The following is a 14,186-nucleotide window of genomic DNA, read 5'->3' as shown; positions in this document are numbered from 1 at the left end:
CTGCCCCCGTCTGCTACAGGCTCGCTGGTGGCTGATTTGGCCAATACGGGACAGGCAGGTCCGGCCACAGCAGCTGCAAGGGAAACTCTGTTCTGGGTTTGGTGCTGCTGTGTCATGGTTCTTCCTCCTTCTCTTTTTGTCCTCAATGCCAGCCCTGCGTGTGTTCTTGAAGGAGGAGACAGACTGGTGAATGGTGTGTTGCCAGGCCTCACAATCAGAGTCTAGATTAGACCACTGGCAATGGTTAATGTGACAAGCACCAAGGGATTTCTTCAGTGAGTCCTTGTACCTCTTCTTCAGTGCCCCTCTGTCACGGTGGCCAGTGGGAAGTTCGCCATACAGCACAATCTTGGGCAGGCGATGATCCTCCATCCTGGAGACGTGCTCTGTCCAGCGCAGCTGTATCTTCAACAACATGGCCTTGATGCTGGTGATCTTCGCCTGTTCGAGGGCTTCGATGTTGGTGACGAAGTCACTCCAGTGGATGTTGAGGGTGGTGTGGAGACAACGCTGGTGGAAACGCTCAAGAAGTTGTAGGTGGTGACAGTAGGTGACCCACGACTCGGAGCCATACAGGAGGGTGGTCAGTACAATGGCTCTGTACACGCTGATCTTTGTGCCTTTCTTCAAATGCTTGTTGTTCCAGACTCTCTTGTACAGCCTGCCGAATGTGCTGTTTGCCTTTGTCAGTCTGTTGTCAATCTCTTTGTTGATCTTGGCATCTGACGAGATGGTGCACCCCAGGTAGCTGAACTGGTGGACTGTCTTCAGCTCTACCTCACCGATGGTGATGCAGGGAGGGTGGTAATCTTCCTGAGGTGCGGGCTGATGGAAAACTTCTGTCTTCTTCAAGCTGACTTCCAGTCCGAAGAGCTCGGCAGCCTCTGCGAAACAGGATGTTATACGCTGCAGGGCTGTCTCTGTGTGGACAACAAGGGCAGCATCGTTGGCGAAGAGTAGCTCTCGGATGAGTTGCTCCAATATCTTGGTGTGGGACTGTCGTCGCCTCAGGTTGAACAGGCTGCCATCGGTGCGGTATCGGATGTAGACACTATCCTCGTCATCAAGGTCTTCTGTGGCCCTTTCGAGCATCATGCTGAAGAAGATGGTGAAGAGAGTTGGCGCGAGGACGCAGCCTTGCTTTACTCCATTGCCTATTGGGAAGGGTTCTGAGAGGCCATTGTTGTGTCTGACTTGGCCACTCTGATCTTCATGTAGCTGGATGACCATGCTGAGGAATTCTGGGGGGCATCCCAGTCATTCCATGATTTTAAACAGACCTTCCCTGCTCGTAGTGTCAAACGCTTTGGTAAGGTCCACAAACCTCACGTACAAACCCTTGTTCTGTTCCCTACATTTCTCTTGGAGCTGCCTGAGAACAAATACCATGTCGGTGGTGCTCCTGTTGGCTCTGAAGCCACACTGGCTCTCTGGGAGGTGTTCTTCTGCAATGATGGGCACCAATCTGTTTAGGAGTACTCTTGTGAGGATTTTTCGTGCGATAGAGAGAAGAGTTATCCCCCGGTAGTTGGAGCAGTCGGACTTTTCCCCCTTGTTCTTATACAGGACGATGATGACTGCATCACGGAGGTCCTGTGGTCGTTTATCTTGTTCCCAGCAGCAGACAAAGAACTGCAGGAGTTTGGTGTGTAACGCTGGGCCCCCATGCTACCAATTCTCAGATAGGAATCTATCAACTCCCACTGCCTTGCCACTTTTCAGCTGCTCTATGGCCTTGATTGTCTCTTCTAGGGTTGGAATCTTGTCCAGTTCTGTTTTATCTGGCTGTTGTGGGATGCGATGAATTGCTGAGTCTTGGACCATGCGGTTGGCATTGAAGAGAGTCTGGAAATGTTCCGACCACTGGTTCGGGATGGACGCCTTGTCTGTGAAGAGTGCCTGACCATCTGCACTGTGCAAGGGACTCTGGACCTGGTGCCAAGGGCCGTACACCACTCTCAGGGCTTCATAAAACCCTCTGTAGTCACTGGTGTCGGTGCAAAGCTGAGTTCTCTTTGCGAGGTTGATCCACCACACTTTCTGAATCTCTCTAAACTTGCGCTGGAGGTTGCTGCATACAAGGCAGAAGGCTGCTTTCTTATCAGGACAAGATGGCTGAGCAAGGTGCACCTGGTGGGCAGATCTCGTCTTCGCCACGTTTGAGAACGTAGATATTAAGAAAGAAGATGTGCTGGAAAGCATCAACTTGGATAAGTCGTGGGGACCGGATGAGATATACCCCAGGCTATTGTGGGAGGCGAGGGAGGAGATTGCTGAGCCTCTGACAATGATCTCTGAATTATCAATGGGGACAGGAGAGGTTCTGAAGGATTGGAGGATTCAGGATGTTGCTCCCTTATTCAAGAAAGGGGGTAGAGATAGCCCAGGAAGCTACAGACCAGTGAGTCTCACTTCAGCGGTTGGTAAGTTGATGGAGAAGATCCAGAGGGGCAGGATTTATGAACATTTGGAAAGGTATAATATGATTAGTAATAGTCAGCATGGGCTTTGTCAAGCGCTGGTTGTGCCTTACGAGCCTGATTGAATTTTTTCAAGATGTGACTGAACACATTGATGAAGGAAGAGCAGTAGATGTAGTGCATATGGATTTCAACAAGGCATTTCATAAGGTATCCCATGCAAGGCCTATTGAGAAAGTAGAGGTATGGGGGACACTGCTTTGTGAATCCAGAACTAGCTTGCCCACAGAAGGCAAAGAGTGGTTGTAGACTGGTCATATTCTGCATGGAGGTCGGTGACCAGTGGTGTGCCTCAGGGATCTGTTCTGGGACCCCTACTCTTTGTGATATTTATAAATGACCTGGATGAGGAAGTGGAAGGGTGGGTTAGTAAGTTTTTTGCTGATGACACAAAGGTTGGGGGTGTTGTGGATAGTGTGCAAGGCTGTCAGAGGTTACAGCGGGACACTGATAGGATGCAAAACTGGTCTGAGAAGTAGCAGATGGAGTTCAGCCCAGATAAGTGTGAAGTGGTTCAGTTTGGTAGGTCAAGTATAATGGCAGATTATAATATTAATGGTAAGACTCTTGGCAGTGTGGAGAATCAGAGGGATCTTGGGGTTCGTCCATAGGACACTCAAAGCAGCTGCGCAGGTTGACTCTGTGGTTAAGAAGGCATACGGTGTATTGGCCTTCATCAATCGTGGAAGTGAATTTAGGACCTAAGAGGTAATGTTGAAGCTATATAGGACCCCAGTCAGACCCCACTTGGAGTCCAGGTGTCCCCTCGTTTTCGAATGTTCATTTATGAAACCTTGCTGTTACGAAAGACCTACATTAGTTACCTGTTTTTGCTAACAGAAGGTGTTTTCACTGTTACGAAAAAAGGCAGCGCACGGAAAAAGCCGCTCTCCCTCAGAACTGCATTCTCGCCGGCACTGCTTAAACATGTGCCTGTGAGCAGCTGTTAGCAAGATGAGTTCTATGGTATCAGAAAAGCCTAAAAGAGCTCTTAAGGGTGTTACACTTAGCGTAAAACTAGACGAAATTAAGCATTTCAATCATGGTGAACGAAGTAAGGACAACGTGAGTTTGGCTTGTGGAAGCTGACGAAGATGATGTTGAAGAGGTTTTGGCATCTCATGACCAAGAACTGATAGATGAAGAGCTGATGCAATTGGAACAGGAAAGGATAACAATCGAAACTGAATGCAGTAGAAAATGGACCGAAAGTGAAGTCGTCCAGGAACTGAATGTGAAAAATAGAGGGCTATCGGTAACCCTAAGGTAGGGACATACTCGGCACAACTTTGAGGGCCAAAGGGCCTGTAGTATGTTGTAGGTTTTCTATGTTTCTAACAAAAATGGTATGCTAAAGGAATTTTTGCATGTTGAGAGGTGATGAACTTGTCCTATAGGAAAGGGAAGTAAGCTTTATAAATATGAAATTAAGAAGAGCCGTCGAAGATTATAAATAAGTCAGAAAGGAATTCAAGGGAATTAGGAGAGCCAGAAAGGGCCCTGAAATGTTATTTACAAGTAGGATTAAAGAGAATCTCAAAGTATTTTACACAATGTTACAGGTAAATGGAAAACAACAGTGTCTACGATCACTTCAGGATAAAGGAGGGAGTTGATGAGACAATAAATGAATATTTTGCATGTACATTTCATGATGTTTAAGGCAAGAATGATAGGATGATCAACGCAGTGTGCACTAATATGCAAGAAGATTTTGAGATAAAGATGGAAGCAATTTTAGGTCCCTTAAAGACCATTAAATAAATCTCCTGCCCCTCAAGTTACTGTCCTCTCTAACAAAAGGTGTATTTCAGGAGGAATGGCAAGTAGCTAATGTTAATCCATTTTTCAAGAGGGAATTAGGGTTAATCTTGGAAACTATAAATTACTGATATAGAATGATCAGAAACAGAATGTTTTAACATTACTAGCATATTTTGTAAAATTTGTTTTAACCAATGATACATTTCAAAACATAATATAGAAACAATAAATTACAATAAATATTATATAAATAAGAAAATAAATTAATTAGTGCAAAAATAAATGAAAAAATATATACTTAAGTAGTGCCTCACATATTTTCTTTGAAGCAAACCTCAAAAGCAAGGTTTCTATTATTGAGTATTTCAACTCTGGATTAAAGGCATTGACTATAACTATGCCTCTGTGACTATACCTATATCTTAGAAACTTCATTCAGGTCTTTCCTCAATCTCTGCTGCTCCAGAAGAAAACAATGCAAGTATTTGCCCCTCACCTCTTAACTCCATGCCCTCTATCCAGGCAGCATATTGGTGAACCTCTTCTGCACTTTCCCTCAAGATTTAACATTCGGTTCAAATATGTTAATATCATTTTGTTAACTAATACATCTTTTACCTTTTCATCTAGCATAAATATGCAATTAATTTTGCAATGTGTCAAAACATAACAGTAAGGAAAAAATAATCAATAATTAGCACAAAATTGCAATGCATTATTGAGAATAATTTAAAAAAATTTAATTGATCAATTTTAAATCAATTTGAAATTGGAGAAATTTAGGGAGCATATAGGATACTTATCAAACAGATTATTTTCAGTGACTTGCCTTGATGTCAGGGTCCTTCACATCAAATTCTGACTTATAATTTTCACTATTGAACATTCCACTGGTAATTCGCAGAGGACCATTTGGCATGAGGAGAACTGTAAACTTAAACTGAGCAACAAACTCACCTAGAGAAGCACAAATAACAGTATAATTACTAACAGTAAACAGTTATCCTATTGCAACAACATTCAAGACTACAAACACCACCATGGCGAAATTATCTTATATAATGAGAAAATATTAATGTTGCTAGCACTTCAAATTTTGAAAGATACATTAGCTCAAAGCGAGTCATGGAACATTCTGTAGTTTGACATTGTGATATAGTTATTTGCAGAAAGAAGCAAGCAGAGATGGTGAGCTTAAGATCGTTTGGGAAATTAGATACTTTGCAAGTGGCAATAAAAAGAAGTTAAATTTAAGCAGAGCAGTCATTATAGGAGCAGTCATGGTGGGAGTGAAGTGGAGTGGGGAATTCTGGGTTTGGTTTAACGAGATATACTGAGGAGGTTACTGGTCAAGTTTCTTTCTTTCTTTATTAGTGCCTAGGTAGAGCAGTGAGAATGGATCCCCAGTTAGTGATGCGTGCTCCTCTTGCAAGATGTGGAAGATCCGAGAGATCTCCGAACTCCCTAACTGCTACATCTGTACACCTGGATACAGCATTAGGGAACTGGAGTTACAGATAGATGATCTTTGATTCACTTAGGAGATGAGGTGGTAACAAATTAAGAGAACAACACTTGGAAAGAAAATGAACTGTAACTTTCTAAAAACAGTAGGATAAGAAAGTCCTTGGTGACTTGGTTACTATGGGGAACAAGGAAGAGACAGCTTGTCCTTTGGCGATGAACTTTGTGCCATCAATGGCCACAAAAGTAGCAAAAGATTGGGGAGTGACAATTGTTAATCTTTTGTTCGAGCAAGGTAACAGATATCCTGAGAGTGACATCAGTGGTGGGCAAATTGTTGGGCAGGATTCTTAAAGACAGAATTTGTGAACATTTGAAGAAGCATAGTCTGATTGTGACTGTCAGCATGGCTTAGTCAGAAACAGGTTACACTTCATAAGCTTAAATTAATTAATTTAGGAAGTGACAAAGCAAACAGATGAAGGTAGAGCAGTGGACGTGGTGCATATGGTTTGTAATATGGTGGTTGAAAAACATTTCCCATGGTAAGCCCATTCAAAAAGTCAAAAGGAATGGGATCTACAGAAACGTGGCTGTATGCATTCAGAATTCAGTTGTCTACAGAATGCAGAGTATGGATCATATTCTGCCTGTAAGTTGATGACCACTGGTATTCTACAAGATTTGTTCTGGGACTCCTACTTTACGTGGTTTTTATAAATGACTTGGATGAGGAAGTAAAACACAGGGCTAGTATATTACAAATGGCACAAACATTGGTGATTTTGTTGTTGGTGCTGAAGTTGCAGGTGACATCTGGACTGACAATGCAGAGCTGGGCTGAGAAGTGGCAAATGAAGCTTAGAATGAAAACATATGAACAGTCTGGAAGGTCAAACTTGAAGGCAGAAAACAAGGTTAACAGAAGTATTCTTAGCAGTGTGGAGGAACAGAGGGATCTCAGGGTCTATGCCTACTGACTGCTCTGTAATTTGTTTGCATGGTTAAATAGATATATGGGGTGTTAGCCTTCATTAGTCAGGGCACGGAAATTGCAGTTCTATAAAACACTAGTTAGACCACACTTTGACCATTGTGTTCAGCTCTGCTTGCTTGGTTAGCCTGGTGATTAAGTTTACAGCAAGCATTAAAATAGGTAGTGTAGTAGACAGTGAGAAAAATTATGTGAAGTTACAATAGGATCTACATCAACTAGGAAAGTAGACAAAGTTTGGAATTTAACTGAACACATATAAGTTAACTTACTTCAACAAGTTAGCCCAGGATATCATCTATGAGAGTATTTTAGAACAGAGCAAATTATGGCTATAAGTACATGGTTCTCTGAAAAATGTTAATGTGAAGAAATTGCTTGGTAAACTTGCATTCATCGGACAGGGTTTTGAGTACACAGCTGGTACATCACAGCAGTACAAGATGTTGGTGAGACCACTCTTGGAGTACTGTGTAGAGAGTTACCTCTCAAATCTCATTTAAATCTTTGACACCTTATTATGAATCTGCACCCTCTAATTTTGGGCAGCCCAAACCTGACGAAAAGATTATGACTATTGGCTCTTATCTACAGTACTCAGAACCTGAGAGAAAACAAGTGACATCCAACAAATAAGCCATATATGGAACATGCTTCAGAGAAGTGATGGCGCCAAGTACCTTAACATTTGAAATATACATGGACTTCTACAAGCAACACACATCAAAGTTGCTGATGAACGCAGCAGGCCAGGCAGCATCTCTAGGAAGAGGCGCAGTCGACGTTTCAGGCCGAGACCCTTCGTCAGGACTAACTGAAGTTAGAGTGAGTAAGGGATTTGAAAGCTGGAGGGGGAGCGGGAGATCCAAAATGATAGAAGACAGGAGGGGGAGGGATAGAGCCAAGAGCTGGACAGGTGATAGGCAAAAGGGGATACGAGAGGATCATGGGACAGGAGGTCCGGGAAGAAAGATGGGGGGGGGGGTGACCCAGAGGATGGGCAAGAGGTATATTCAGAGGGACAGAGGGAGAAAAAGGAGAGTGAGAGAAAGAATGTGTGCATAAAAATGAGTAACAGATGGGGTACGATGGGGAGGTGGGGCCTTAGCGGAAGTTAGAGAAGTCGATGTTCATGCCATCAGGTTGGAGGCTACCCAGACGGAATATAAGGTGTTGTTCCTCCAACCTGAGTGTGGCTTCATCTTTACAGTAGAGGAGGCCGTGGATAGACATGTCAGAATGGGAATGGGATGTGGAATTAAAATGTGTGGCCACTGGGAGATCCTGCTTTCTCTGGCGGACAGAGCGTAGATGTTCAGCAAAGCGGTCTCCCAGTCTGCGTCGGGTCTCACCAATATATAAAAGTCCACATCGGGAGCACCGGACGCAGTATATCACCCCAGTCGACTCACAGGTGAAGTGATGCCTCACCTGGAAGGATTGTTTGGGGCCCTGAATGGTGGTAAGGGAGGAAGTGTAAGGGCATGTGTAGCACTTGTTCCGCTTACACGGATAAGTGCCAGGAGGGAGATCAGTGGGGAGGGATGGGGGGGACGAATGGACAAGGGAGTTGTGTAGGGAGCGATCCCTGCGGAATGCGGGGGGGGGGGAGGGAAAGATATGCTTAGTGGTGGGATCCCATTTCACGTACATCTGCTCTCACTCCATCCTCCCACCACCCCACTAGGAATAGGGTTCCCCTGGTCCTCACCTACCACCCCACCAGCCTCCGGGTCCAACATATTATTCTCCGTAACTTCCGCCACCTCCAACGGGATCCCACCACTAAGCACATCTTTCCCTCCCCCCCCCTCTGCTTTCCGCAGGGATCGCTCCCTACACAACTCCCTTGTCCATTCATCCCCCCCATCCCTCCCCACTGATCTCCCTCCTGGCACTTATCCGTGTAAGCGGAACAAGTGCTACACATGCCTTTACACTTCCTCCCTTACCACCATTCAGGGCCCCGAACAGTCCTTCCAGGTGAGGCATCACTTCACCTGTGAGTCGACTGGGGTGATATACTACGTCTGGTGCTCCCGATGTGGCCTTTTATATATTGGTAAGACCCGACGCAGACTGGGAGACCGCTTTGCTGAACATCTACGCTCTGTCCGCCAGAGAAAGCAGGATCTCCCAGTGGCCACACATTTTAATTCCACATCCCATTCCCATTCTGACATGTCTATCCACGGCCTCCTCTACTGTAAAGATGAAGCCACACTCAGGTTGGAGGAACAACACCTTATATTCCGTCTGGGTAGCATCCTGATGGCATGAACATCGACTTCTCTAACTTCCGCTAAGGCCCCACCTCCCCCTCGTACCCCATCTGTTACTCATTTTTATGCACACATTCTTTCTCTCACTCTCCTTTTTCTCCCTCTTGCCCATCCTCTGGGTAACCCCCCCCTTGTCTTTCTTCCCGGACCTCCTGTCCCATGATCCTCTCGTATCCCCTTTTGCCTATCACCTGTCCAGCTCTTGGCTCTATCCCTCCCCCTCCTGTCTTCTCCTATCATTTTGCATCTCCCCCTCCCCCTCCAGCTTTCAAATCCCTTACTCACTCTTCCTTCAGTTAGTCCTGACGAAGGGTCTCGGCCTGAAACGTCGACTGCGCCTCTTCCTAGAGATGCTGCCTGGCCTGCTGCGTTCACCAGCAACTTTTATGTGTGTTGCTTGAATTTCCAGCATCTGCAGAATTCCTGTTGTGGACATGGATAAGAAAGGTTTAGAGGAATATGGGCTGAACGCAGGCAAACGGAACAACCATAAATGATAAATTAGCAGTCAAGTGGGCTGGTGTAACTCAGATTCAGATGTCTGTTGGAATCAGTTGCTTTATTATATTCTTTTTATAAGATATTAGTTCAATTAATGCAAGACTAAAATGAATTGTTGTTTACTGACTTAATTTGTATCTTTAACAAACTGAATTATGTTTCATAGTGGCTCTTTCCCACACTGGCAGAAGGTAATTTAAGAGTTACATGTATCTTTTCATTTTTAATTGGTAAGTATTAGCACATATGTAATAATTGTATAGCCTATTAACTGATTTATCTCTATCTGAACAACTTCTGTTAGAATATAAAGCTGATAAATTTTTCAAAGGTGCTTCCTTTTTATACTGAATCGCTTTAATTTCTTGTTTCATCGGCCTTGTTACTTTGTCTGTATAAACAAAAAGTCCTGAAGAATCAAAGTTTCTCTCTCATTTCTGAACTCCCAATAGAACAGAGAGATCAAAAATAAATGGCATCCGACATGTCCTAACTCATACCCTGTAAACATAATCTTTTAACTTGCTCACTATACTTGCACTCTCTAACTTCTCTCAGATCTACTTTGTTATTATTACAGTTACAATATTAATACAGTATGACTTCCAGTGACTTCATTTTTACTTTGTTAGTTATTCCCTGATATCCTGAGTATAGAAGCAGTTAAATGTTTTGGTTAATACAATTCAGTCGATAGATGCTATTTATGTCATGCTCCTTGTTAAGTCTCTATTATATATTACTCTTGGTCAATAAACTTATATTGACTTCAACATTGAGAGATATTTACTTTCACTTTAAATCACAGAATAGAGAATAAGCATATCTCACCCTCCTTCTCATAAAGTACTTTGAATGGTTGAAGAAGTTCATGCTTAGTACATTCCATTACACCCATCTTGGCCTTTTTTTCATCTTGAAATGCTCTATAAAAATAGAAAAAAGTCAGACATATTTTAAAGGCACAATAAAAATAAATATGGGAAATTACTGTTATGATTAGGTAATTTTCACCTTCAAAATAATAATCATACCTTAAAGTAAAGGGCATTGTATCAAATCGTCTTTCAACTTCACTAAAAAATGCACGAGATGTTTTCATTTTCAAACCATATTGTTGTGTCGGGTCCCTCTTATAAACTGTTGTTCTTTGTCCAGCATCTTTTGCCTGGAGATACCAGAGATTCAGAGTGACACCTCTGTATAACGAGTATATTCCAAAGTCTTAACTGCTACAGAAACTAATATCCCAACAAACCTTAGATTTGCTTTTCTTGAGAATATTAAAATATATTATGCATGAAATCTTGGAATTTCCAGATGCCAGAACAGAAACTGATGGATAAGAGTATGGGACAAATAGTGTGCAGTAAGGTAATCAAAAGTGGAGAGAATGGGGGTTGTGATGAAACGGCCTATTCCACACCATAAAATTCCACTTCAAATTCTTAAGAAGCTGGCAGAAGTTGTCATCGAGACATCATCACAGTACATTTTTCCAGTGGTAGTCAGAAAGGTTTAAACTGTCTAAGCCTGGGATTCAAGGTTGGACACCAATAAAGGGGCTGGAAGGCTGCTCACGAAACAAGCTTTTTGATTTGGAGCAAGAAGGCTGCAAGTGAACAGCTGACTTCCGGAGCAAAGCCAGTTTTTTACTACTCAGGCTAAAAGAGAGGCGAGACTGTGCAGTCCCATGACGTCAGCCAGTAGAAGGAAAAAGGTTTAAAAAGAAGACTGCCATATCCAGCAGGCAGTAGAGTGATAAGGCTTTGACTCAATGGGCTTAGGCAGTAACGGGACAAGGCGAAGTAGGTTTATCGGTGTTCTTTGCAGAAAGGAGGAAGTATGTGTATGAGGCCAGTTGTCTGTGTTTGGTGTCAGATGCAGGAGGTCCTGGAGTCTCCCAGCCTCCCAGATGGTCATATCTGCATCAGGTGTGTTGAGCTACAGCTCCTAAGGGACTGAGTTAGGGAACTGGAGAAGAAGCTCGATAACCTTCGCCTGGTCAGGGAGAGCAAGAGGTGATAGAAAGGAGTTATAGGCAGGTGGTCACACCAGGGCCACCGGAGACAGACAGGTCGGTAACAGTCAGGAGAGGGAAGGGGAAGAGTCAGGTACTAGAGAGTACCCCTCTGGCTGTGACAATAAGTAATCATGATTGTGTATAGTTGGGGGGCGGGGAACAGCCGATCTGGGGGAAGCAACAGCGGCCTTGCCCCTGACACAGAGTCTGGCCCTGTGGCTCAGAAGGGTAAGGAAAGGAAGAAGGATGGCAGCAGTGAAAGGGGACTCTATAGTTAGGGGGTCTCACAGTTGATTCTGTGGAAACAGGAAAGAACTTAGATGGTAGTTTGCCTTCCAGGTGCCAGGGTCCGGGATATTTCAGATTGTGTCCACAATATCCTGCAATGGGAGGGAGAACAGCCAGAGGTCGCGGTACATATGGGTGCCAATGACGTAGGTAGGAAAAGGGAAGAGGTCCTGAAAAAAAGACTACAGGGAGTTAGGAAGGAAGTTCAGAAGCAGGACCGCAGAGGAGAGGGAGTCATCTCGGGATTACTGCCTGTGCCACGTGACAGTGAGCATAGGAATAGAGTGAGGTGGAGGATGAATGCGTGGCTGAGGGATTGGAGCAGGGGGCAGGGATTCAGATTTCTGGATCATTGAGAACTTTTTTGGGGCAGGAGTGACCTGTACAAAAAGAACGGGTTGCACTTGAATCCCAGGGGGACCAATATCCTGGCGGGGAGGTTTGCTAAGGCTACTGGGGAGAGTTTAAACCAGAATTGTTGGGAGGTGGGAACCAAACTGAAGAGACTGGGGAAGAGGAAGTTGGCTCACAAATAGAGAAAGGTTGTAGACAGTGTGAGAGGGAGGATAGGCAGGTGATAGAGAAGGGACGTTCTCAGACTGAAGGTCCATTTTAACGCAAGGAGTGTTATAAACAAAGCAGATGAGCTTAGAGCGTAGAACACACATAAAAGTTGCTGGTGAATGCAGCAGGCCAGGCAGCATCTCTAGGAAGAGGTACAGTTGACATTTCAGGCCGAGACCCTTTGTCAGGACTAACTGAAAGAGCTAGTAAGAGATCTGAAAGGGGGGGCGGGGGAGATCCAAAGTGATAGGAGAAGACAGGAGGGGGAGGGATGGAACCAAGAGCTGGACAGGTGATAGGCAAAAGGGATATGAGAGGATCATGGGACAGGAGGCCTAGGGAGAAGGAAAAGGGGGAGGGGGAAGCCCAGAGGATGGGCAAGGGGTATATGCAGAGGGACAGAGGGAGAAAAAGGAGAGTGAGAGAAAGAATGTGTGCATAAAAATGAGTAACAGATGGGGTACGAGGGGGAGGTGGGGCCTTAGCGGAAGTTAGAGAAGTCAATGTTCATGCCATCAGGTTGGAGGCTACCCAGACGGAATATAAAGTGTTGTTGCTCCAACCTGAGTGTGGCTTCATCTTTATAGTAGAGGAGGCCGTGGATAGACATATCGGAATGGGAATGAGACGTGGAATTAAAATGTGTGGCCACTGGGAGATCCTGCTTTCTCTGGCGGACAGAGCATAGGTGTTCAGCTAAACAGTCTCCCAGTCTGCGTCGGGTCTCACCAATATATAGAAGGCCACATCGGGAGCACCGGACGCAGTACATCACCCCAGCCGACTCACAGGTGAAGTGTCGCCTCACCTGGAAGGAGTGTCTGGGGCCCTGAATGGTGGTAAGGGAGGAAGTGTAAGGGCATGTGTAGCACTTGTTCCGCTTACACGGATAAGTGCCAGGAGGGAGATCAGTGGGGAGGGATGGGAGGGATGAATGGACAAGGGAGTCACGTAGGGAGCAGTCTCTGCAGAAAGCGGGGGGGGTGGGGGGAAGGGGAGATGAACTTAGTTGGAGGTGGCAGAAGTTACGGAGAATAATATGTTGGACCCGGAGGCTGGTACGGTGGTAGGTGAGGACCAGGGGAACCCTATTCCTAGTGGGGTGGTGGGAGGATGGAGTGAGAGCAGATGTACGTGAAATGGGGGAGATGCATTTAAGAGCAGAGTTGATAGTGGAGAAAGGGAAGCCCCTTTCTTTAAAAAATGAAGACATCTCCCTCGTCCTAGAATGAAAAGCCTCATCCTGAGAGCAGATGCTGCGGAGATGGAGGAATTGCAAGAAGGGGATGGCGTTTTTGCAAGAGACAGGGTGAGAAGAGGAATAGTCCAGATAGCTGTGAGAGTCAGTAGGCTTATAGTAGACATCAGTGGATAAGCTGTCTCCAGAGATAGAGACAGAAAGATCTAGAAAGGGGAGGGAGGTGTCAGAAGTGGACCAGGTAAACTTGAGGGCAGGGTGAAAGTTGGAGGCAAAGTTAATGAAGTCAACGAGCTCAGCATGCGTGCAGGAAGCAGCGCCAATGCAGTCGTCGATGTAGCGAAGGAAAAGTGGGGGACAGATACCAGAATAGTTTTGGAACATAGATTGTTCCACAAAGCCAACAAAAAGGCAGGCATAGCTAGGACCCACATGGGTGCCCATAGCTACATCTTTAGTTTGGAGGAAGTGGGAGGAGCCAAAGGAGAAATTATTAAGAGTAAGGACTAATTCCGCTAGACGGAGGAGAGTGGTGGTAGAAGGGAACTGATTAGGTCTAGAATCCAAATAGAAGCGGAGAGCTTTGAGACCTTCCTGGTGGGGGATGGAAGTATACAGGGACCGGACA

The 14,186-nt window shown here is 44.9% G+C and overlaps 1 protein-coding gene across 1 annotated transcript in view; it reads right to left on the bottom strand.

Moving 5' to 3' along the window:
- The window catches only part of LOC134341064 (proliferation-associated protein 2G4-like), a 113,699-nt gene that overhangs the window by 14,312 nt on the left and 85,201 nt on the right, over nucleotides 1–14,186 (bottom strand). The window contains exons 9-11 of the mRNA XM_063038814.1: nucleotides 10,520–10,653; nucleotides 10,317–10,411; nucleotides 5,074–5,201 (exon numbers count right to left, since the gene is read on the bottom strand). Of these exons, the coding sequence (XP_062894884.1) occupies nucleotides 5,074–5,201; nucleotides 10,317–10,411; nucleotides 10,520–10,653 (357 nt within the window). The remainder of the gene's footprint in view (nucleotides 1–5,073; nucleotides 5,202–10,316; nucleotides 10,412–10,519; nucleotides 10,654–14,186) is intronic.

This window comes from Mobula hypostoma, chromosome Y, assembly GCF_963921235.1.
Source record: "Mobula hypostoma chromosome Y, sMobHyp1.1, whole genome shotgun sequence".
NCBI classification, from domain to species: domain Eukaryota; kingdom Metazoa; phylum Chordata; class Chondrichthyes; order Myliobatiformes; family Myliobatidae; genus Mobula; species Mobula hypostoma.
Note: the sequence above shows the minus strand (reverse complement) of the source record. Positions and strands in the feature narration are given on the sequence as shown.